Source organism: Enoplosus armatus, chromosome 11 (assembly GCF_043641665.1).
Source record: "Enoplosus armatus isolate fEnoArm2 chromosome 11, fEnoArm2.hap1, whole genome shotgun sequence".
NCBI classification, from domain to species: domain Eukaryota; kingdom Metazoa; phylum Chordata; class Actinopteri; order Centrarchiformes; family Enoplosidae; genus Enoplosus; species Enoplosus armatus.
In genome coordinates, this window is record NC_092190.1 from 4,879,343 (window position 1) to 4,904,750 (window position 25,408).

The window sequence follows — 25,408 nt, forward strand, 5'->3', positions numbered from 1 at the left end:
TATTGTCCAGAAACTATTAAAAACACATCAACAAGCCACACTGTTGCACTGGGTGACATGTTCATGTTCATTACCATGAACACACACTGTAGTTTATTTTGACTCAATCCCACATACACTGTCCTGCTGCCAGAAATACCCACTATAGCGCCAAACGTGCGTGTATTAATCCACTGCTGAAAATAGTCCCCAACAAAACTCCTGTCTGAGTAACATTTGCTCAAAAAGTACAGTCACCAGCTGTCTTAGATAAATACTGCCTGACCTTTTTTAAAATAATATATAAACTATGCATTTATCAAGTTAATAGAATAACCTAATGTTTTAAGAATGAGCTCAGTCATCAGTCAAATAACATTTAACAAGAAACGTAATGTCATGTAAATTTCTATCACAGGTCATCTCAGGGTCACTGCCACATTTTGACCGTTCTCAAGCGACACATCAGTTTTCTACAGTGTGTGTAAGGAGAAAAGGGGGGTCTTTTCATATCCACTCTGCTCTACAGCATTTACATGCTACTTTATGAACTACATACATCATTGTCCCTGCGTGGTGAAGCAACACGTCCTGGCCTCTTTTCCAACGCAACTTCCTGTCTCGTGTGACCCTGAGCCTCCTCTCCCTGGCTGTTGCACTGACCCTGGGATGTCGACAGGCCACGCCTCCTCCTCCTGCTGCCCTGCTGTCCATCATCTCCCAGATAACACTCCCCGCCTCGGTGTCATGTCCGCCTGACACCTTGTAAAAAAAAATGGGACATGATAGCGAGGAAGGTCAGAAGACAGTGAAGAGGCCCCCCCGTGTTGTGCGAACATTAACACGCTGTGATCACTTTAATCTGGACATCTTCTTGGGCCTCACATATTTCTGTAATCTTTAACATTAGAATGGATAACAAGGTCATTGACTGCTGATCATAACTGTTCCTTTAACATTGTCCTTTTTGCAACAGATCCACAGGCTTCCAACAGAAAGCAATATTTCTCTTTTATGTGAAAAATGTACTTAACTGACTGTGGGTCAGTGGGTCTGGAGCTGTTATTCTTGGTTTGGATTAAACCATTTAACTCCAGTTAAGGGGAAATCTTAATGGCACAGCACACAATGTTATTTCAGACAATAACGTGCTTCCAACGTTGTGACAACAGTTTGGGGAACTGTTCCCCCTCCAGTCTTTCTTCAAGCCATTTGGGGAATTTGCACCATCAACCTCCTGCACATCACCCTGGTTCTTTTAAGGGTCAGTTAACCAAAATCACAAAGACATTTCTCTTCTTAGCTTATCAGCTTTTGATTTGTGGCTTTCATCTGTCAACCCAAAACAATGGAAGTGAGGAGATTTGTTTTTTCAATGTGATTTAAAACTCAGAGCGTCCAGGTTACTCTGGATCATCTACAGACCGCAGTGTCTTCACTGAAACTAATTTTGAAAGCTTCTATTCAGCTCCACTATACTGGGTTAGCAGTACAAGTCTGAGACAATCTCAGCACACAAAAGTGAAATTTGGCAGGTAAGCCGATATACTTTTTTTCATTATGCGGTGAATTGTCCCTTTAATATCCATGTTAAATAAAACCGCACCTTTAAGGAGTCTGGTTAGAAAATGAAATCATTTATTTAACACGACCGGATCAGCAGATCAGCCCACACACATAGCATCAGACTCAAGTCACAATCACTCACTTTCAGTATATACAGATAGGCACATTCACATTAGGCATTAAAGCCAGCCACAGCGTCTACTGTAGGTCCAAACCTGTGGCAGGTTCGGTCACTGCCTCTGAGTCCAGCAGGAAAAACCAGCCAGGGTTAACCAGGGTCCTCTGATCCATGGTCAGTTTTGTTAACTCCCACAGTCAAGTTTAAAGCTTTGGATTTTGGGGGGCTGGTGACACTGATCTGGTGTCAGAAATCCAGACCAATGCCCTCCCTCTAAATCCCCAACTTTTGCTCCTGTAATGTTACACTGCAGTTGAACACCATTTAAACACACAGTCAAGTGTACAAAATAACAGGAACACCTGCTCTTTAGATACTAAAATAAAACTCTGGAAGTGTTCTGCCTGACCTTGTTAAATCCACTTCAGTCAGGTGGAGCAGTGATGTGGATCGCGTAGAGAAGTTGGATTTTAAGCGAGACATTTGAGACGTTGTGTTCATGGTGGGTCACACTCAACATCTGGAGGGTGTTCCTTATATTTTGAGCACTGGTTGCGGAAACAGTTGTTTGGTGTAAAACATACCCAGCTTTACATCTCAGAGTATTCTCCCTCTTTAATCAAAGTTAATGATCAAGGAAGTAGCAGGAAAAAAAAAAGTCAAATAAGTTTCACTTGATTTGAACTTGATGACACTTTCTCCAATTTATTGAAACAATATGAACGCAAATAAAACTCAAAACATGGAAAGTAAAAAAAAAAAGAAAAGGGATTTGAACCACATAAATTAAAAAAAAAAAAGAAATGAACAATGAATAATGCAACTTGAGTTTAGTTCATGAAAAATAAATTCAAATGTCCAACCAATTCTTCATTACAATACAGGTTTTTGCTTTGCAGTGCTAGCAGTCTAAACAGCTTGGAAGAAGAATAGGGCACTTAAGTGCTCAGTTTTCAAACTAAATCAATATTAAGTTTAAAAGGAGACTAAGAATAACTGAGAAACGCAAACACGGGGACCAAAGCAGAAAGGAAACTTTCAAAAATAGTCTGTTGAGCTCTGAATAATCAGTGTCCTTCATGTTTAGCAGGTTCCTGCACAGTATCCTTTAATGGACAGGAGAGAGGCGAGGGTGCAGGACTGCAGCAGGTTTTCAATGAATAATGGTTGAGAAGGAAATGGCACCCATAAAAATCCCATCCCAACGTAAAGAGGATAGAGTCAAACTAATAAAAAAAGAGAAATAAATAATCAGTCTTTTTTAAAAAAAAAAGAAAAGGCTTCTCGAGAGGCGTTTTTCAAGCTGAAGGTTTCAGTGGGTGTTTTTCTTTCCCCCAAACTACAGTGTCCCTCTGTGTTGACTCATAACCGCCTTGTTTCAGAGATATTTACACTTCAAAACAACCCAGTCTGGGCTTAGTACGCACATAATGCTACATTGCATGGATGAGGGTTCCCCTAATGTCCTATAAAGAAACGCAGCATGTCGGTAGGTTGCCTTTACCCCCCACCAGAGCGGGTCAGGTCTGTCGAGAGATAGCGGGGTTTAGACTCAGTCCTCTTTCGCTGTCCTGGGATCAGCCCTGACTCCTGTGTGGTGCAACGTTTTCACCTGAGAGCAGTACTGACGGAGGAAGAGCAGTGAGCGGGACAATGCAGCCCAGTTAATGTGGATGTGGTGGGTTGCCCTGACTGAGAGGAAGAGGCTGCTGGTTCCAGACATGTTGGAAAGTCAGAAATTCCATCTTAATGCAGCGAAAAATGCAACAGGTTTCCATTATGCGCTACACAGAATCATCATCTTAAAAAGCCCCACGCACACAGGTGATTTCATTTATTTTACCTGATTAGATCCCTAAAATGGCCTGTGCTTGACTGACACCTCCCTGACTCTTATGTCGTAGCTGTTGAAGAGGGATGATTTACAGCTTTATCATTCTTATTGGAGTTTGGTGAACTCACAATATTCCCAGCATAAAAAAGTACAGTCACATAACATTCCTGTCCTACAAAAAATAACCTGGATATCATTATAAATATCAATCAGAGCAATCAAACTTGACAGTGTGCAAGCGCGACGCTGCAGTTTGTAGTCCGTTAGTGTGATAATGTACTAAATATGGTGATGAAATGGGCTGAGATAACAACTACAAGCACATTCGCCAAGTCAAAGGTGAATAAAGGTGCGAATCCACCAGAGCCGGCTGGAGGTCGCATAGAAACAGAAAACGCATGCTTGGATTTGTCTGTCGTACGGGCTTCAATAAAGGTTAATGGGAATATTCGTGAGATAAAAGTGGAATATCACTTTCACTTCTAGCAATCAACTGAGCTTCCACACGTGAAATCTCGAGGCTCTGCATGGAGAGAAGGAAGAATGCTGTTTGCCTATAGTGAGCGCAAAGACACCGACAAAGGTTAATGACAGTAAAAATGATTGATAACGAACTTTGTGGACTGCTGTTAGCACGCTAGCCACGCAAGCTCTAGCTCCGTTTACAACCTCACCCACGCCGTTTCCTGTCCCGCCTGCAGCTTAACGTCACCGAACTTTAACCTGAGCAGAAGTCTAACAAACTAACTAACTGTGTGGGTGTGTGCGAAATCTTAAATTCACTAAACCAAGTGTTTGTTAAACACACAAGTACATTGTTACATCACTGATGGGTTGGGTCCTGAATATTTCCACCTTTCAGTCACTGCAACAATATTCTTCTGCTATTTAGCATTTAAACATCCCTTGAAATTACATAGTAGCTTGATTAGCTGCTAAATTGGGAACATTAGCCACGTTTCTATTTTTTGTTGAAACAATTGCATCAAAAGATGGAATTTCGACCCACCAGCTGGGAATTTCCAACTTTATAGACACAGCATCAGCCTTGCACTACCCTCATTCCTCCTCTGGTTAGTGGTTCTGGTCTCAACCAGACCCTTTGCCCGTCTTCTCCCTTGCTTATTTATTCTCTTAGTAAAAAATTAAGAAGAGGACATGAAGCTAGGAGTTAGAGAAAATAACTCCATGACATCCTGTCCCCTCGCCTTGTGGCCCCCTAGTGGCTGCTGATAACCTTTGTTTAAGTATGATTGTGTTGTTAAAAGTTTTAATGTATTTCAGTTGCTTGTTTGAGAACTATAAACACGCTAGGCGCTCAGAATTGTTGGCAATGCCGAACAGCACATCAAAATATCATGATGCTAACCGTCAATACACTGTCTTCTACCTGATTTAGCTTTGATCCAGCTCCTTTATCTCTTACTCCTCATCCTCCCATTAATCCCAACGAGTTCACATCAAGACACATTTGTTCCTGTCCTCTTCTGGTTCATGACTGGAGGGAAAATCTAAGTTTTTGTCCTCCCCTTCATTTCCTCTTCCTCCTCTGTGAATCTATCAGCAGAAGTTGGGCTGCTCTTCACCACCACTTTCATCACCCTCTACTCTCTCAAGTTCCCTGTTGTGGACGCTCCTCACCAGGAGGAAACAGCAAGTCAGCGAGAAGGGGGAGGAGGACCAGACAATAAGACGGGAGGAGTGCACACACTACTAGCCATCCTCCGCCTCCTGTTCTGACTCCACTAACAGAAGTCCAAGTCTGCTACTCTCCTCCAACTGCTTCACCACCGTCCTCTTCCTCATCCTCCTCCAGGAGTTGTTTGTCTGTGTAAATGTCCCTGACCAGGAGGACTCTGGTGAGGAGGCTCTCCAGGATCCGTCGCTCCAGCGGTGTGGAGCTGAACCACAGCGGGTCGTCCGGACTGCAGGCCGGATCCGGCTGAACGTAGAAGACATCCAGACGCTCCCGCAACAACGCCGGGCTGGAGGGAGGGAGGACAGGAGAAGGGACAGAGTAAAAGCGAAGGGAGACAAAAGTGGAGCGAAGAGGTAAGAGAAAGATTGAGAAAATAAAGGATTGAAAGGATGTAAACAAAAGGGAGAAAATAAAAGATTGAAAGGAGGAATGAGGAGGAAAAGGGGGGAGGTAGGGGAGAAAGAGCAGTGTGAATCTATTGTTCTGAATTTCCTCTTGAATAATTAACAGAGACTCCTATTATTTTATGGCAAGTCCTCATCTTTAAATAGTCAACACTGTGGTTCAGGATGTGAACAGCAAAGAGTTATAATCACAGGACTCACAGAAATATACAAATCAAACTTTCTACAGATAAAACTGATGAAATGGACGTCATATCATCATGTTGAGACCTACAGTTTTACAGTGAAGAAGAAGGTAGTTTAGATTATTACGTCAACTGAACCAGTAAAGATATTGAACCCACCACTTAGATCTGTAGAGGTCGTATAGGTGACACTCGTGCTTCTTCACCGGGCAGCGTATAGTGGAGCCTCCTGAGTCGTCGCATGGTTCGTAGTCCTCTTCGCCGTCCTCCAACTTACGCTTCCTCTTCCTCGACTCTGTTTGCACTGAAGGACCAAAAGACAAAAGTACAACATTTTCAACATCATGTGTCTGAGATTGTGTGAAAGATTCAAACCTCTAAGATAAGTCGCACACACATCCAGCTTTTCACATCCATATTGGATGAACAGTGCATGAATCATGATTTTTACCCTTGGTGATTATGTATAGAAATATCTATACATGGTGCAGTGGTTGGTTACTTTCAAATTCAGTGTGCTGGAGAAAAGAGCCAGAACAAAACTCTGTTTGGATCAACGCATATAGAGAAATGCAGACATTTTGAATATAAATTTAATCACACAATAACAGATCATTAGAACAAAGGATTTTGAATCCATTCTGATCTATTCCCTTTTCCACGTCATAACAATTAAATTTTACATTTAATTCACAAAGAGCTACTCAATGTCCTTTGCAAATGTCATGAAACAAAAACTACAAGTGCACAATGTTTCCCTCGAGTTGTATTCCAATATTTAAATTATTTGTTACAGCAGCTCTGCTCAGTGATAGATAAACTGTGGGATATATTGCTGCCTTTGTATAATAAACAAAAAAACTAACACTTTATTTAAAAAAAAATGATTCATTTGAAGTATAAAGAGATGTCAAATTTTACAGACAGGAGGAGCAGGATGATACTGACCGGCTGATAATCAGATATTGCATCAGCAAACTGACAGAAATGTGTTGCCGGCCTTACCGTGGTGATCCTGAGAGATGGAAGGCACGCGGATGCAGACGGTGGTCTCCTTGGTGACAGGATGGACGGTGTCAGGGCCGTAGACGTTGGCGAAGGAGAGGTGGAGGTGCTGCTCCACGGTGCGCAGGCCGAAATATTTGGTATTCAGGTAAACCAGAGAGCGCAGCAGAGCAGCGGGACTCTGCTCCCCGAGCTGCTGGCTGCTCCACAGGCTCTGCTCCTCCACTCGACCCCACAGCGAGCCTGGAGAGAGCAAACACTTTAAATCCATTCTAGGAAATCCACCATCCTGAAGCCTTTTACTACTAAGTATCCAAGGTGGAGGAATAAGTGGAGGATGTGTAAATATTTATGACCCTCCAATTTTTTGTCAGGACATCTTTCTGCAGACTTTGATAACATGAGTCTATTCAAAATTAGATGTCACTAATTTCAAACACTGATATTTTCAGATCGAAGGTAACTAAAAAACTTTAGTCTTCTACAATTAAAATTAAAACAAGTTTAACAACAAACTCATTTTTAAATTTATAGCTTAAACTCGAGACTTTGTTTTACCCGTTAGTGTTGACGCAGCGTCCTCATATGACATTACAGTGCAATCACAAAGTATCAGGATGTGAACAGCAGAAGAGTTATAATCATTGGACACTGCTAATGATGGACAACCACACTACAGTTGAACACCTCTGTGACACCAATTGTGTGGCAATTTAAAATGTGGTCATTCATGTATCCACTCGGTCAACTTTGTAGCCAATTCAAACTAACAGTCATTTGCTGCTGGGCAGATGGTCATATCAGACTGTGCTTGGCTGTACTCACCATCAGGAAGCACACTGGGCTGCCAGCCCTTCAGGACCTTGTTAAGCTCCTCTCCAAACTGCTGGTAGCACGGGTCACTAAACAGGTCATCCTTCCGGCCTTTGGCGTGGAGATGCTGCAAACAAATAAAAAGTCACATTATAAATAAATAAAAAAAAGGTCAAATGAACAACAAGCTGCACTCTGGTTTCTCAGAGATAAATACTTTAGTGTCCTCATATTTAAATCATCATCACTGTTTTTCAGGATGTGAACAGCAAAGATTTATAATCACTGGACATAGAAATCTGCACATTCAAACCAATCTGGAACAAAAAAAGTTATTGCTGCTGAAACATCTGAACACCACAAGTCCTCACCTCTGCAAAACCCCACAAATTAGCTTATTGAAAGGAAATGAAAGGGAGGGAAGTGGAGCAGCAAATTACAGCAGGCCCAGAAAAGGTACAAGACATTTTCAAGTGTTTCAAATCACACTACTTGATCAAACTTTACATAAATAAATTAAATAGTTAAATCATTGTTAGTTTTTACAAACAAATAAAGGGAATCTTACATTTTTCAGTCAGAATAATCACACTCCAGAGGACTTTGGACAACCCTGCGCTCCACTCTGCTGCCATGCTGTGCTGCTGCTGCTCACATGTGAGAGCAGGAGGGAAGACTGCGCACTAGTTATATCTGTCCTACAGGAAACACTCACTCTAACTTTAGTTCCTACCCCCAAAATGACTACAGATTTACAAGAACAAAAAGGAAAGCTAACAAGGCTAATTCTTACTTCATGTGAACATTTATATTGCTTTATTCCTATCTAAAATAGTTGTTTTGTATTATTTTAAGAAATGTGTTATTTTAGTTGGTGAAACAATGACACTTGTGGTGGTAGAGGAGAGGAAGTCAACAAAATTAGTATTGTGACAATGCCACTGCTAACATTACAGGAATCAGGGATGCTTTACCTTTGTTTAACTTTTTCATAATTGTAAAGGTATGTTTAGGGTGTCACAGGAAATGAGGAGAGAAACAAAGGAGGGACTGCAACAAAGGGGCGGAATCGAACCGAAGAATTGCGACCACATGGTCAGTGTCTTTAACCTCATGGTCAGTAGGATTCTCCACTCTTCTCTTTTTAAAGTATAAACTGGGCACAGTATCAAAGGGGCTCCTGCTCCTCAGTGTGTTCTTTCGGTGGAAGAAAATAAACACAATTGATTTTTTTTCACTGTAATTAGACTCTGATAATTGTATTTTTATTGTTATAAACACATTTCATGTTCAACCTCAAACATTTCATGCCATGTCATGTTCTTCATGCTTCAAAGATACAAAGATGTCTCTCCAAAGAGCAAGTGCATAAGTCAAGTAGGAACCTTTCATTTCTTTTTTTCTAAAATATATTCGCTATTAGGTTTTTGTGTCTACTGGGTACACTGCTGTTTCATTAGATTAATATGGTTGTTGACATGTGAAAACAACTTGAAAATGAACATTTCAAATGGATTGTATGTACTGACGTATGGTGCAATCTCAATGATCAGTGTGTGCTGGACAGGTGCTGGTGTTTCTGGGCTTAGATTCTTTGGCTTGGTACCAACCTGCTGGATCCCCAGACAGAGGTAGAGGATGCTGTCTGGAGAGTAACGCTCCCCACTGGGCCTGCAGACCTCCCTGACGAACCGGGACAGAGCCACATTCAGCTCCTCTGAACTCAGTGACAACAGGTTACTTTTAGAGCGGGCTGCAGGAGATGGGAACAGACACCGACAGCTGTTAGCAAACACATCCTACATGTCCTTCATTTTCAGCCAACTAATGCACGTGGACTCTCATACCATACATACGTAACTTACCTGGTTTGGAGCTGTCCTTTTCTTTGGTGTCATCGGATTGGTCAGAAGGAGACAGTGCCCAGCGTTTCCAGGCGTGGATGCCATAGCGAGCTTTGAGAGGCAGCGACCGTCCTTCTGAGTGTCCGCCTGTTGGATGGGAAGAAGAGGACGAGGCTAGATCTGAGCTCTCCTCTACCGCCTGCCTCTTGTTCCCCTGCAACGCAAACACACTGATTATCACACAGTAAACTTAAGTTGAAAAGTACAGCGTTTCTAATTGTACGTGTGTGTGTATTGTATCGTATCGTCTTGATAGAGTGTGAGAGTGTGTGTGTGCATACTTGTCTCTTGGGCTGTGGTCGAGGTGCCAGTTCTTCCTTCTCCTCTGCCAGGACTGGAGGTAGAGAGAAGCCCATGTCCTCGTCCATTCCCTCCAGGACTGGAACAGGGTCTGAAGCTGAGACAGGAAACAACGTCTGCTGAATTATTTTCTTATTTGTGAAATGGTGAAAATATCAATCCTGTCAGGATGGGAAACAAGTAAAACTTATTCAGAATACGGGGTTTATAAATTGTGGTGTCAATGACTCTGCATTTAGTTCAATGACTTAAGACTTTCAGTGTCTCTGCATTTTGGAGTTAAGAGCCTCAGGTACAGGTCGGTACATTTACATGCACTGAAGAGACCAGGTAATTCAGAGAAACCAGGTAACGCAGGTAAACAGAATGTTTACATGCAGTGTTACTGTAAATCCATGTATACCTGCAGCAGGTCAGTAATCGGTTCTCTTTGGCAGCATTACTTACTTATTTTAACTGTATTAGTGAAAGACGCTGTGTCAAGAGTGTGTGTGTCGGAGCAGATTGACAGCGCAGTGAGAAGACAGAGTCAAACGCAAATGTCTGAATTGAACAAATAGTCAAATGTTCAGTGGTGGAAACCAACTTATTTAGACTTTGCGAGGCTACTTGTGTTAGTTTTAGTCAGATTAAAATTTAAATACGAGGATGCATCACCCTTATATCTCCTATCGTCCACCCACTCTTCGTCCTTATATCTACTTACAACTACACTATGGTGTATTATAAACCATTTATTACATGTTTATATACTGTTTCGAAATGCAATATTTAAGTGTTACCACATTCATTATATGCTGTTTATAATGATATCAATCCAGTTTATTTGCTAAACAAATACTCAATAACACTGTTTATAACCATTATAATTATTCCACCCTTCATTATAACACTTTGCCTACAGCAGAGCAGGAGTGGAACAAAAATCCAAACCAGAAATATTTCTCAATATAAAGATATAAACAAAAGTACTGAAAACTGAACAAAGTTAGGGTTTTAAGAACGTGTCTTTCTCAGTTCAGGGCAACAACACAGAATAAACAAGTGTCTTATTCCTGGTCTGTTTAATGACTTCACACTCTGACAGGGCAGAGGGTTTAAGGTTAGATGTACTGTCCAGTGGCGACGACAGCAGCACCAGAAATAACCAGAGGCAGGAATTTTAATCTCAATTACTGTACTGATCCATTAAAAACCCATGCAGTCAGACGATGTTACATAAGAGCTGGTTCACTAGACAGAAAGAATGAGAAGGAAAGATGCACTCAGACTGAGAGAAAGAGTGACAAAGTCAGAGTGAGCATGGGAGACAAACTGACTGATTTGAATTCAGGAAAATGTCTTCATTTTGACATGGCCTTCGACTTGGCAGGCAGCAAATGAATGTGAAAAGATGTCTTGAAGTTACATACAGTCCTCCTTCAGCAGACAAAGATGTTGCTCATTAAGAGTGAGAGAATAATCTGAACATTTAATTAATTAATTGTTCTAAGTAAAGAGGTGAACCATGATATCTAATTTCCTCATGCTTGGAAAAGGCTTGTATTACAAAATAATGTCAGGAATGACGATTATATTCAGTTATTTTTGTTATGGTGTGAATGACGTCTGTCGTGTTTAGCAAATAATGAAAAGCATGAAATTATAAAAATGTCAGTATGTTTGACTTTGACTGTCAAGCCTTGAAATCTAGAGCCTGTCAATACCAAACACTGTAGAACTATTATTATTTAGGGCTTTAACATTATGACGGTGATGGTTCCTGACTGACACTGCCTCATTGAACTACATGTCCAGTAGGTGTTTACCTTGAGGGAAGTCTGCCTCCAGATCCAGGTCCGGCTCGTACTTGTCCTCCTCCTCCTTCTCCTTCTCCTTCTTCTCCTCCTCCTCCTCCTCCTCCTCCTCCTCCTTCTTCTCCTTCTCCTTCTCCTCCTCCTTCTTCTCCTTCTTCTCCTCCTTCTTCTCCTTCTTCTCCTCCTCCTCCTCCTCCTCCTTCTCCTCCTCCTCCTCCTCCTCCTTCTTCTTCTTCTCCTCCTCCTCCTCTATCTCCTTCTTCTCCTCCTCCTCCTTCTTCTCCTTCTTCTCCTCCTCCTTCTCCTTCTTCTCCTCCCCCTCCTCCTCCTGCTGCTCTTCCTCAGAACTGCTGCTGCTGGAGGACTCCTCCCCACCACGCTCCCTCTTCACCTGCTTCACATCTGAAACACACAGCCAGGTTGTTCATCATTTGCTACAGCTAAAAAAATAAGAACCAATCAGCTGGAGTACACAAAAATAAAAATAAAAACAGTGCCAGTTCTGCTGCCTGTAATTGGTGTAAATCGTGTAAGGACATGGCCTTATAAAGACTGGAAATAAATTGTCATCATTATCTGGTAAAAATGTGTTACAGACAGCTCAAAGCTAAAAAATATTTATATATATATAGTAGTTCATTATTACAAGCATAAAACCATGTTTTTTGTCATTGTTTGTGCTTCTTTTAAAAAGTCTGACACTTTTCAACATTTAAAAAAAAAAAGTCAGAATTTCCATCAGCACTGAATTCAGCACATCTCTGATGTCTCTTCTAGTGTTTTAATGCAGACATCCAACCCTCTCACGAGCGTACCTGGCTTCTGGTCCTCTGCAATCATCTCGGCCATGGAGAGCAGGTCGGCCTCCAGAGGGTCAGAGGGCACCTTGTTTTTCAGTTCGCTGATGGTCTGGACGATCTGCTCTGCCCCCTGCAGGGTGGTGGGCAGGAACACAGGCACAGGAATCTGGACAAGACAGGACATAAAGCCTGTTGGTTAGTAATCAGACAACTTTGATTGGTAAATGTCTCCTTACTTTTTCCAAACACTAACAACACTTTGGCATTTTAACATTTATTGATTTGTATATGTTAACATCTTTACAAGATTAGTTTTTTCCTTTTAGCACAGACAATCCATTTGTGTTCGTGAATTGAGGATCATGTCTTACCGGTACAGGCAGAGAGACTGGAGCGGGAGTGACCTGGGAGTACATATTCATGGGCATGGGGATGAAGACGGGCACAGGTATGGGTATAGGAATATACTCCCTCTTCACACCATCGTCTACATCTGTGGACACAGAATCATAACATCTTATACGGAAATCAGTATGTATATTAATGGGTCATGAAGGAATGATTTCGAAGGGCGAGTGGCAGGAATTCTTTTAACCTCCACATCACCGTAAGCCGGAACCAGGTAAAACGTCCACTGCCTCACTATACCAAACTTAAGCTGTGATCATATGCTAATTCAGGCAACACCTCTGATTCAAGGCCAGCTAGGTGCCTTAACTCCATCATATAATTTCCCCCAAACCATGATTCCTGTCTCTTTCTCTCTCGCATCTTTCTCTCTATCCAACAAATTCAAAGTGTCCAAAAAGAAAAGGAAAAACACCCCATACATATTTCAGTTTCAAGCAGTAAAATGCTGCATTTACCTGTTTGCAAAAGTTTGCTCTGCATGTGTGGCTTGCAGTAGGTAGCCTTGGTCAGGGTGAGCGGCTTGCAAAGCACTGCCTTGTTCTTGACGTCCCTCACCAAACCTCCACCAGCGTACGCCACAGAACCCTGGTTCACCAGCTGCAACATGGCAGATTAAAAAAATGTATAGGTTTAATTACAAACAGAAATGTGGCTTCTGCTCTTGCAAAACGATCATTTATCGGGCGCGTACTGTTTTTTAAGAGTAAAATTAAGCACTTTCACCTAAACCAAAATTGTTCAGGATCTCGAAGCCTTTATTATCACATCTTAATTGTTACTATAAATGCAGTTGCGAAAAATAAAGTTTATGGAATTCCCTTGTTTGTATGTTTTGATCATGATCATTTAATTCTTGCTGGGACGCCAGGAGTCAACAAACAAATAGGATGACGGGATCGTTTCATTTCAAATTTTAAAAGACGTTAGGAGTCATGGTGTGGCTGAAACACCAGATTGTGTTGAAAATCAAGCATTTTTCAGGGAGTATATTTGAATTCAAGCATATTCCTAACCTTGAAAACATAATGGCCAAAATTAAGCATTTTCCAAACTTTCAAGACATATAAACTTCACATTGGATCTAAAGATTGTTACTTACCCCAAGTTTGGCCCCTTGCATTTCATACCCTGTAAAGAGGAAAATGAAATACATCAAATCTTTGCCTCATGAAGAAATCTGAGTGACACATATAGTAACATAAGCAGGCAGGCATGATGTATTTATTTTAATCACTACGCTTCAGATAACATTATTTCATTTCGTAATACTTGACCCTTAAAAAGTATTTTCTGTTACACGGAACAGTAAGCATGTGCTCAAGAGGGTGATTTGTAAGAAGACCTTAGTTCTTTTAAAAGGAAACACACACACACACACACACACACACACACACACACACACACACACACACACACACACACAGTTAGTACCCAGGCTGCTGTTCTCGGGGCCTTTCTGTGTGACCATGATGGGCTCGTTCTGCTGGCAGTAGAACTTCAGCAGACACTCCTGGTCACAGAACTGCTTCATCTCTGCTCTCCACATCACGGACTCCGTCAGGTTACCCTGCACCTTACAGCAGTCGCACCTCGCCGCCTAGTGGCCACAAGGGGACAGTTTCAGAGCATTCACAAAAACGTATCCCTGTGTATATATACAGCTGTTTTAATCTATTAACGGATAGCGAGTGAGTATGAGCAGACCTTGTAGTACCAGTCGTGGAACTTCTTGGCACAGGTCTCGCCGCAGAAGTCCCGGGTCATGCCGCCGAGCTGCCGGGTCACACCTCTCTTACAGAGCTGGTTGCAGTGGTTACAGCTGACACACTTCAGACCCAACCGCTTGATAAAATCCTGCTTAAATAACAGCTTACAGCCTGGAAAGGAAAGCAAAAGAAAAAAAAGTAGCAAAAAGGACAGATGAATAAACTGGAAAACAACAAAGCAAAATCCTGGATACAAGACCTCAGATACACAAGAAATATGCTTAAAAACTGCTAAATATCTTAGCAATTGAAAACACACATAGAAACAAAAAGGCAGAGGAGAGGAGATGTCATTTGTACCTTCGCTGCAGAAAGGCCTCTTGACCCCGGAGAACTTGACCATCTCATGTAATGTCTTCTCCTCTTGGCAGTACTCGCAGAACGTCACAATGCAGTGGAGCTTCTTGTAATCCTCACAGCACGTCTTACTACAGAACTGGTAGACCTTATCCTGAAGACAGACACATTCAGAAAAATGGAATGTACGTAGGATTCTTACGTTTTTCCAACTCTGCCGAACAAACAACTCTACGAAAGAAAATCCTGTCCCATTTCAAGGTAGACTAGGGCTGCAACTTTCATTATTGGTTAATCTGCCCATTATTATCGGACAAATAAATGATTAATCATTTGATAAATGTCAATATAAAATGTCAGAAAATGCCAATCACAATTTCCCAAAGTTGATATATTTAAATGTCTTGTTTTGTCCAACCAACAGTTCAGATTTTTACTACACTTTATCATCACAGCAGACTGAGAAAAGCAGCAAATATTCACATTTGAGAAGCTAGAACCAGTGAATTCTGGCAGTTTTGCTTGAAAGAAAATGAATGAAATGATGAATGACTAACTAATCGTTTCAGGTCTAAGGTAGACTTACCGTAGTTTCATTATCCATGGGACTTAAAATGACTACAGAGCATTATTCGTAGAAGAAAAAGACTTTCGACTGTCTGTCTGTGAAAAAAGAAAAACTAGGAAACAACTACTCAGGATGGTCTCACCTCCCACTCCAGCGTTTCAGGCTTTAAGCTGAATGCTCCTCGACAGTAGTTGCACTTCAGCTGGACGGTGTTGTTTGTGGTGGAGAGGGGCGTCTGTCCGTTGGTGGCCGTTTGAAGAGTAGCATTCTGTACATATATATTAAAAAAAAACCTTTGTTAACTTGCAGCTCGTGTGTAAAAACATCCAATGTGTCTAATGATGTTCCATAAACATCTTGATATATCAGAACACACCACCTGTTTGTACAACAGAGGTAATTAATGAAGCTAATTAACACAGTGACTTGCAAATATCTCTACGCCCACAAACTCGTCTTTACACGTGGGTGGTATTATATCTTATATCTGTATCTTAAGCCATGATACTCACGGTAGTTTCAAAAATCTGTTTTCTCATTAATATGCAGATTTATGCAACATGGTGCTAAAGAACTAATCAGGTCATGGACTCCACTGAGGGAACCTGTTCTGTGTTTGTGTTTCGAGCTGCTGTTTTCATGAAGACGTGTCAAATGAGTAGATGATAACAGTTAATCTAAGTTTTATTTTTGCTACTATCATTTCTATCAGGTATAATAACACTTTATGTCCTTACTAATCTGTAGACAAACTGCGACACAGGGTATCCACTGCACACGACTTCACATTACAGTACAGGGGCATTGGAAACACCAACTATCAGTATGTCTAGTTTATATCACTATATCAAAGAACTACTATGAGAGGGACATGATCAATGTCCACCAGTGTGACCACTTTATTTCCATTGTAAAATGTGGTTGTTTTTGTTGTAAAAGGACCCAGATTTGTGTCTTCTGGTTTGAAACAACAGAGGAGTCCCCACCTGGAACTTGGTAACACACTGTGAGCTGCAGAAGTTGAGGATGTTTCCCTCTGGCAGCGTGGCCTGGTACTGCGGTAATGAATTCTTCTTACAGAAGTGACATGTGGGCTCTGTGTCTGCACACACAGACATTAAACGTTAAAACTCACACAAAAATGCACTTATTACACATGCTTGTGACTTTTTTAAAAAAGGCCCCTTTACATAAGTAACTGTTTCTCCTACTTATGCATTAATGTTTAGTAACGCCACTTGGTTTTCTGGGATGAATACTGATGATCAGGAGTGGACAAACAAGTTATCTGCTGATTTGTCGAGTCAGTTATCAATCATCAGAACATACAGACCAACAAACCTCAATACATTCAGCAAGGGAAATCATTTAATTCTTAACACAAACAGTAAGCTCCTCAGCCCTTCCTGTAATAAATGCTCATTATGTTTCTGCTACTGCCCACTCGCAGCCTTGAGAACATAACCTTGTGTTGTGTTAAGACCTGCTAGGATCTTATGGGACCTGTGAAACTGTGCAGAACTTTGTCTGGAGGTCCTATTAAATCTGATCTGGTCTAAAAAAGGTGTAACATGGTAAAAGTTTGAAAGTGGAAGGTTAACTCTGGATAGCACTTAGAAAATAAATCAATATCCCTGACCCTGCAAGGTTTGTGGTTCAGAAAAGCTCAGTTTCAGAGTTTGTTAACCCTCATGCTCATGCAGTCTGGTTACTCACTGATGAAGGAGGTTGACGCCAGCTTGCCCTTGTTCATGCAGTTGACGGAGCAGTAGGAGCCCATGGTGCCGCCCGCTCCGAGGCTGTGGAGCACCTCACCCGTCTTGATCAGTGTTTTGCAAGTCAGGCAGCTCGCAAGTTTACTGTGGGCCTGGGACAGAGAGGGAAAACATCATGTCAAAACAACAAGCAGCTTAATGTTCTTATTGATTAAACAATAACAATGTTTGGATGTCAACTCATTTCAATGCACAAGGTGCTTCAACAGCTAAAAAAATAACCTATTATTGAATAGTTTTGAGACACATAAACAGACATAATGACAAAATATCCAAGCATGACATGCATCAGGTGGAGGGACATAAAAAGTGCACTAAAGTGGAAGAAAAACAGATGATTATAAAGTGTGGAAATCCTGATGGATCCTCTTCTTTGGAGCAAGAGGTTTTAATGTGTTTGTTGGGAATCCAGAGCAGTTTCTGGCTTTTACTGAGTAGACCTTGATGGCATATGAGCATTAGCAGAGTAAACAGCAAAAATCTCCTGTGTACTGTAGCCAATAGTCTATATATTTGCTTTGTGATCCATTTCCCACTGCTCGGCCACAGAAGCACACAGCTCATTACTCTTTGTCATGTTATTATTATTATCAAGATGAAATGCATTATTGCATGACTTGATCAAATGTATCTTCAATATGTGTTGTAACAACTGCCACCATTTCCCTTTTATTTACTTATTCCTACAAAGTACAACAAGGAAGATGCAATGAGTGGAGTCATTTATTGAACTGATTTTAGTTCTTCAAAAACTGATTTGAAACTTAGAGCTTGTCTCCTCTCTCCTGCTGCCATGCCTTTTCCATTTAGAGGAACTGATAGTGTGCCAGTCTTGAGGATATTTGTACTTTTTATAGAAATGTAGACGATTAGATTTAGAAAAGATAACAAATTAAAATGCCCAATGGAAGCACGAAACTTTTGTCCACCAGCCGTAGATCATCCCAACACTTATTATTATTGTTATTATTCTGAGCAGGTTTGTAGATGGCTCACTACTAGACACAGTGGATGTCAGAAAAACAGTCAGCTGGTCGTTTGAGTTTTATACCACTGAAATGAAACAGACCTTGTGGCTTCTTCCACTTATTAGTGGAATGTCCAATAAGCTGGTGTGGCCAAGCAACACATACAATTACAACCTCAACAATAACAATAAAGAATTACTAGAGGTTTAAAAGAGATCCAGGGGTGCGCTGAGCATTAAGATGTACTGCATGCATACTCTGCATTAGTGACAGTACAGGTAGAAATAAGATGAGTGACCCATGTCTCATTATTTGGAGATTCCTGGTTTATCTACACAACTTGGCAGGTAAAACAGTGACACTCTATCAGCCATCATGATGAAGACAGAACCTTTTACAGAGAACAACTAACATCCATAAAATGTGAAATTCCCAGCGATGCTTTCTGTTTCTCTATGTGAGGAGTGGACGGCTGACTATTTTTGATAAAAGAATAATACAAATAAAAGGCTGATATCATTAATTAACATGTCCACAAACAGTAATTATTTTATCTGTTTTTTATGGCTGCATTCTCCTTTAATGCCTCAGGTAGACGACATTTGAATTTTTTTTCTCTTTTTGGTACATAAGTCTTTATCAACTGAGCAGCCTTTTTATTTTCTGTGTCTATTTTGTCGAGGTACTGAGCTCTGGTTCATTTTTTATTTTATTTTAAGAGGGTGAGTAACAAGGCCAGGTTAATCATTTTACTGTATTTACATTTTACCCAGTTTCCTGGCTGTGAGGAGGAGGAGGCGTCGCCACAGCTAAACTAATATAACAGAAAATGTGACATGAATCAAAGCACAGCTGTAATTTTAAATGGATATGGTTGAATGAAATAAATGAATCAATCACGTAGGCTCCAAGCAGGCAAATTTTACACACCTGCGGCCTGAGGTTGGGCCTACAGTACCTGCTTGTACTCCCTGATGCAGTTCTGGCAGCAGAAGCGTTTCTGTTGGCCATCGACCAGCAGGAAGTGGTTGGCTGACGCTCGGCTGGGCAGGTAGTCGCCACATTGCTCGCAGCAGTTCATGATCAACCCGTTGGCCCTGCGGTAAACGTTGAAACATGTGTCGCTGCAGATCTTATGGGTCACAGTCTTAAAGCTAACCTCATGCCGGATCTGTAGACAGAAGGAAAATGCAGAAAGAGCCTGATTAACTAAACTTCATTTACCTTTCTATTAAACACTTCTCCTCAATCTGAGAGTTGTTATGCATCACACTTTAGTGGAGTTCTATCTCAGTAGAACAAATGTTTCAGTGGAAATCCAACAAACAGAGGTTTCTATTTGAACACCTCTTGCATGTATTTGTTTGCTGTGCTACAGACTAACTTGTAATTAATATAATTTGAGCATGAAAACACACAATACAACTGATGGACATGTCCAACTAGCCATTTCAATTATTCAGACACCTCTGACAACTGGGAGGCATGACAGCCCATACAACAACTCATGACAGGCTGTGATATACTGACATTAAAATCAGCTGAAGCTGTAGGGAATGACAGGGAGGAAAAATCATGTTTTTTAAATGTATACATAACGTAATGTCCATGTTATGAACTTTGCAAATCATTTAAGTGTAGTTTGTCTGGGCATTGCTGTTGCTTTTATATGCAAATTAAATCAAGAAGGATACATAAATAATGCAAATGATTTTAAGATGTCACAAATGCAGATAGTTGCGGTTGCTAGGTGACAGTAGTACAGGTTAGCTGTGGAGGTAACAGAAGAATCCCACAGACTAATACTGAACGTGTGAGCTAGAAGATACCGTGAAGAAAATCTTGCCAGGCTCTCAAATAACTGAATAGTTAGTTCATTTATTTTGGTTACTTTTAACGCTATTGGAGCTAGGACCATCTTTTCTGAAGAAAACCACCAACTAACTACTTAATGCTTCATTGTTTACGCATGTGGTGGCCATGGAGACTGAGCTGAAGGCCTGCTGAAAATGGGCCCTGAGAAGACAAGAACAAGGACAAGAAAGAGTGAGCAGTGAAGGCGCATAAGGAACAGGAAAGAGATAAATATTAAATGAAAGTGACCTTCGGAGGAAGACAGTAAAGCAGAGAAAGAGGGAGAGAGACAGAGGCAATGAAATGGTGGTAAGAGAATCAAAAACAAAACAGAGAAGATGCACATTACATGCAGCAGGACTCAAGCATGTAAAATAGTAAGATTGGATGTAAATAATGAAGAGAAGGTGAAGACTAAGAAGACTGTACAGCCATGCCAGCGGCTCTCTGTGTATTGGACTGCAATACATTTTAATGTTTTGAGTATTAGAGACTCCTCTAGACTGCATTAAGCCTTGATCATACTTCAGTACAGCTGCAGACACGCATCTATGCATGCTACAATCGTGTTATTTCCCTCCACTCTGGCTTACTTACTTTTTTACCTATTGCTACTCAATTATTCATTCCATTGTCAGGAATATAGTGGCATGCGTGTTGCTCTGGTTAAGAATGACAGATGGTAAACTGACAAGAGTGGAGTGTGTGCTGTTAAATGTGTCAGACAGACTGACCTCTGTGAGCTTGCCGCAGACAGTACATTTGGTTTTGAGGCCTGATTTGGGAGGGTTTTGCTTGTTCTCGTATGCACCTAGGCAGCCGGTGCTGCAGAACTCCTGGAAAGACTCGCTGGAGTCGACCTGGGCCACGATGGTACCCTTCATGTTTGTGATGTCCCTGAAAAACAAATCAAAGATAAATCTACAGAAAATGTGCATCAGTTAGTAAAAAGAATAATAGCTGTCTTTGTATTTAAGTATGGTGTTTAGGACTTGCAAAGATACGAGTTAAAAGACGTACAACTAAACTGCTGTAAATTCACTTAAAAAAAAAAGACCACAGATTGTTGTTACAACCCCACTCACTACATGTACAATCCTAAATTCAAACAATAAAATGTCTATTGTTCAATGTGGTTCCAGCACCTTCGGGTTGAGACTCACTTTTTGCACATGGTGCAGCTCTTCTTGGGGGCGGGTTTGTGTGAGAAGGCAGAGAGACAGGTGGTGGAGCAGAACAGGTGTGTGGAGCCTTTACGTTGGTAGGCCGTTTGGCCTTTCTTCAGAGGCTTTTTACAGTTAGCACAGGTCACCTGGGATGAACAACCACAACAATGACTTTACTGGAGGGCAGTTTTACAACAGCAATAAGCTATGACCTTACTCCATTAGCTGCAAGTAGAGCTAATAGCCTTCTGTATAACCCCTGCAGATTCTCAGCCTTGGATCGAAAGAAACTATATACTTTGGGTCTATAAACTTTGCACACCTTCCTCCAAACAGGGAACAGTTTGCTCCCATTCAACTGAATGAAAATAAGACAAACATTGGGAAATGAAAAAAGAGACAAAAATCTAGAAGCTGTTGTACTCCCTTCTAACAAAAAAGCAAAATAGTTTTCATTGGCACAGGACATATACTATATATATATATATAACTTATAACTACATTCATTTTGCATACCTCACTGCAATTTGCACATGTGAGTGCATGCACATGCTTAAAACATCATCCCACCCACCCATCCATCCATCCATCCATCCATCCATCCATCCATCCATTCATAAACAAGGTCACGAATGCAGGAAAAGATGTGTTAAAATCCCACTTGTTGTTTCAAAGTAAAACACATTTCCAGTTTGTCTGCCTGTTACATCTGTACTGATTAACCCGTGTGGTGGCTGTCGAGTCGTTGTAGTGGGAATTCTGTGACAACTGGCTGTGTACATTTATGTACATTTGTGTACAGCCGACATATGCTTTTAAGTCGAGCATATGAAGCACTTTTAACATACAGGATTACTACAACATGCTCTATATAAAAATATAAAACACAGATACAAAAGAGGCATGGACAACTGAACCTCTAACGCTGGATTTAAGTTTTAAAATAAAATAAAATGTCCACTTTGTCTACATACATACATACTGAACTACACAGGACCTCAATGAACAGAGTGGATCACCTTGACTGTCCTGGGCTGTGGCTGGGAGCCTGAGGAGGACGTAGATGAGGAAGACTGGCCTGGAGGTTTGGGCAGAGAGGTGGCTGGTGACGGAGAGTCGACCCCTGTCTGCTTTTGGTTGCGGGGGACTGAAGCTGACTGGGAGATCCATGAGTCTGGAGCGAAAGGAAGAAACAGAGTTATCAGTTGTCTCCATCCTACATTGCTTTGTTTTTCTTAGTTGGCAAACAGTGAATGATTCAGTTTGTCAGAGCAAGACTTGAGCAATGGTCTTGGTCTGTTCTGCGTGGTTTGGGCTAGGCCTCTTAGTTTTAGTTAACATAAATCTTAATACAACAGCAGAATTGAAACACCAACTGCAAGTAAGGCCTCATTATTGCTCAACATCAGTGGCTGAATGGGAGCAAATCCCTGCAGCCAGCTTCCAAAATCTTGCGGAATAAGCCCTTCAAAAATATGGGTGTCAAGTATGGATGTCCACATACTTTGGTCATATAATATATTTCAAAAGTGAGTCCTTGCTTGTTTTTATATTCTATTCATTAAACAACCATGTCCTTCTTAACTTCAGAGGTCTGGACATGTCTACCTTCCCTGCATTCCTTTCATGCTAACATCTTTTAAGATAATTTATTGGGCCTTTTTAGCCTTTATTGGACAGATGATGGTAGAGAGACAGACAAGAAACAAAATGAAAGATAGGGGCATGACATACATCACGTACATTGTGGGTATCAGAGCGCTTTAAGCTTCAGACTACCGGGAGCCCCATAACAAAGCATCTTAACAATAAGATAATTTAAAACAGCATTTTGTACAGCTGTTTCACAAACCTGCTGACATCCAGGAAAAAAACAGTTGCTGTTAACACCACCAATCCATCCAGCCTAAAGTAGCACAGCTTCACACTTATTGCATCTCTAGCCAAATCATAATTTGTTGTTTTTGTGGTTGCAAAACTGTATAAGATGCTGTGCAGCAAGAAGAGGCTGCTCAAAATGTGATTCTGATGTACTGGCTTAAACTGCAGACATGAAACTATGATGCATCCAAAAACATAATCCTCCAGAAGCCAGTTTTAGAAAAGAGTACCACTGAAGTCAATAGCAAAATCTGGAGTCCATGTGCAGCTAGACAGGAACATAAAACTGTCTCAAGCCCAGTCCCAATGTCCCACCTTATCCATTGACAGACTTAAATGCCAAAAAGTCTGTGAGGACTCAGGACTGTCGCACCGTGAAATCAGAAAGTGCCTGATGGTCCACTTGGGAACAATTTGAGCCCTGTATGCCCAGTCTCCGTAGGTCTGCAAGTACAAGTACAGAGGAGGAGTTGGCGGGAAAAGTTTACTGTGTCTGGTTCTTAGTCTTTAAAAAAAGGCATGATTTCACAAGATGCTGTCCTATTCTTCATAAAGCATACTAAATCCTTACATCCCTTACTCTCCACCTTCCCCTATTGTTTTTCTCTGAACATGAACATCAGCTCTGCTTGGTGTAAAAGAGTTTTTGTCAGATGTTGGCTGTAAACTAGCAAGCAATGGACACACCAACATTTAAGTCACATCTTAAATCAACATCAGCCGATACTGATTGGCACCTGATCGACTGAGCATTCTTTGACTGTATCCAAGTTCCACTTAACATGCAGGTTCCTAAAAACAAATATATATGAAAGTAAACATGTTGCATGCTAACATGCTACCATTCAAATGATATTGTTGACTACTTTCAGGTGACAGTGTAATGGGGCTGTAAACAAACATGGCTCTTATTTTTGACAAGTTCTGCTAACCTGCAGTGACCAAACCCAAATGTGGCACTTCATTTTGGTCACAATCATAACATTTTATCTGTGAGAACAGTGAAGTTAAATGTCTTCTAGCTGCATGATAAATTCATTACCTGCTCTATTGTGCGTCCCCGTGTCTCCATTCTGCACCAGCTGGCCCATGGGGCCTGAGCCCCGCCCTGGGTTGAAGGAGGCAGTTGGTCGACCAGGTGGGGTGTCGGGATTCAGGCTGAACGCACTGCTGATCTGCAGACCATTTTCCTCTGCCTGGACTTCACCTGCCTAGACAGGCAAGTTGCTTAGGTTAGTTTTTCTCCTTAGTGACAAAACATTAGTAAACAAGATGATAAGGAACCCAAGATGTAAGAGTGCTGCATGCTGTGCAGTCTGTAGAACCTACAATCAATCCAACCTCATCTAACTAGGAGCTGCCAGTGCAACTTGGATGAATAAATATTGGGGTAAAATATCAGCGTCATTACAAAGATATCATTATCCACTTTGCCAAGAATAGACCTGCTTTGCCAAAGAGAAAACCTGCATTCACAAATGTCTACCAGCAGACATCAGAAGAACCAACTTTTCCTGAAACCAATTAGAAGGCACAAAAACAAAAACACTGAGAGAGTAGAGATGAATGTAAACGAGACAAAAGCAACATAAGCTGAGTATAAATAAAATCAGTTCTGGAGATTCTCACCGCTGTGACGGCCGCCGCCCCGTCCTGCAGTGATGTCACAGAGGTTATCATCAGGTTCATGTCTGCCTGGATGTCCACTGGATGTGGCGGAGTATTAACTGCAGAAACGGTGGAGCCTCCTTTCTGGCTAGCGGAGCCCAAAGTGGTGACACTGGCAATCCTGATCTCTGAATCTGGCTCAGTGCTGCTGAGTGCACCTGGCGAGTGGGGCTCTGAGGAGCCTCCGGGGTGCACTGGCGAGGAGGAAGTGTCTTTCTGTTCAGAATCCTCCTCATCATCAATGACAATGGGCTCTGCTTCTGTGGTTGGAGGTTTAGAAGGTGCTGCCACTGTGGATGTGCTGGAAGACGCAGGAGAACTTGGGGTCTTAGAAGGCATCGCTGCCGTGGACATGTCTACAGTTGCCACGGCAGCAGCTGGCTCTAGGCAGTCTGTGCTGGGCGTGTCTGGGGAAAGGTTTGTGGCAGAAGGTTTGGGGGCCTCCTCCCCTACAAGAACCACATCATCATCATTGTCCTCTGTGCCACCCTCCTTTGTGGCTCCATCTTCTGTTACCATGGAAACTGCCTCCCCAGCCTCCTCTGAGGGGGGCGTGGTCTGTTGCTGGGGGGAGGGAGTGGCATCCATGGGCTCCACCCGCTCCCCTGCCTCTTCTGCTACGGCAGGGTTTGGTTCTGACTCCCCATCCAT

The 25,408-nt window shown here is 41.6% G+C and overlaps 1 protein-coding gene across 1 annotated transcript; it reads right to left on the reverse strand.

Annotated features, from left to right (window-relative positions):
- Window positions 1-5,262: 5,262 nt before the first annotated feature.
- On the reverse strand, window positions 5,263-25,408 carry zmym2 (zinc finger, MYM-type 2). Its single transcript, XM_070914398.1, has 25 exons — window positions 24,719-25,408; window positions 24,132-24,300; window positions 22,228-22,382; window positions 21,206-21,354; window positions 20,777-20,939; window positions 19,147-19,359; window positions 17,162-17,312; window positions 16,432-16,547; window positions 15,588-15,713; window positions 14,881-15,031; window positions 14,519-14,691; window positions 14,246-14,411; window positions 13,914-13,942; window positions 13,270-13,411; window positions 12,775-12,896; window positions 12,419-12,569; window positions 11,940-12,005; window positions 11,616-11,747; window positions 9,789-9,904; window positions 9,469-9,661; window positions 9,214-9,356; window positions 7,616-7,730; window positions 6,791-7,033; window positions 5,945-6,089; window positions 5,263-5,482 (listed from the first exon to the last, which is right to left on the reverse strand). Exons 1-25 carry the CDS (start codon window positions 25,406-25,408, stop codon window positions 5,263-5,265), a joined length of 4,239 nt encoding a protein of 1,412 aa, XP_070770499.1.

Coding starts and splice junctions, on each gene's coding strand:
- zmym2 (XM_070914398.1), bottom strand. CDS start 25,408: ATGGATGGGGAGTCAGAACCAAACCCTGCCGTAGCAGAAGAGGCAGGG. Junction 14,692..14,880: donor GAGGCCTTTCTGCAGCGAAG/GTACAAATGACA, acceptor TTTCCTTTCCAG/GCTGTAAGCTGTTATTTAAG. Junction 6,090..6,790: donor CATCTCTCAGGATCACCACG/GTAAGGCCGGCA, acceptor TTGGTCCTTCAG/TGCAAACAGAGTCGAGGAAG.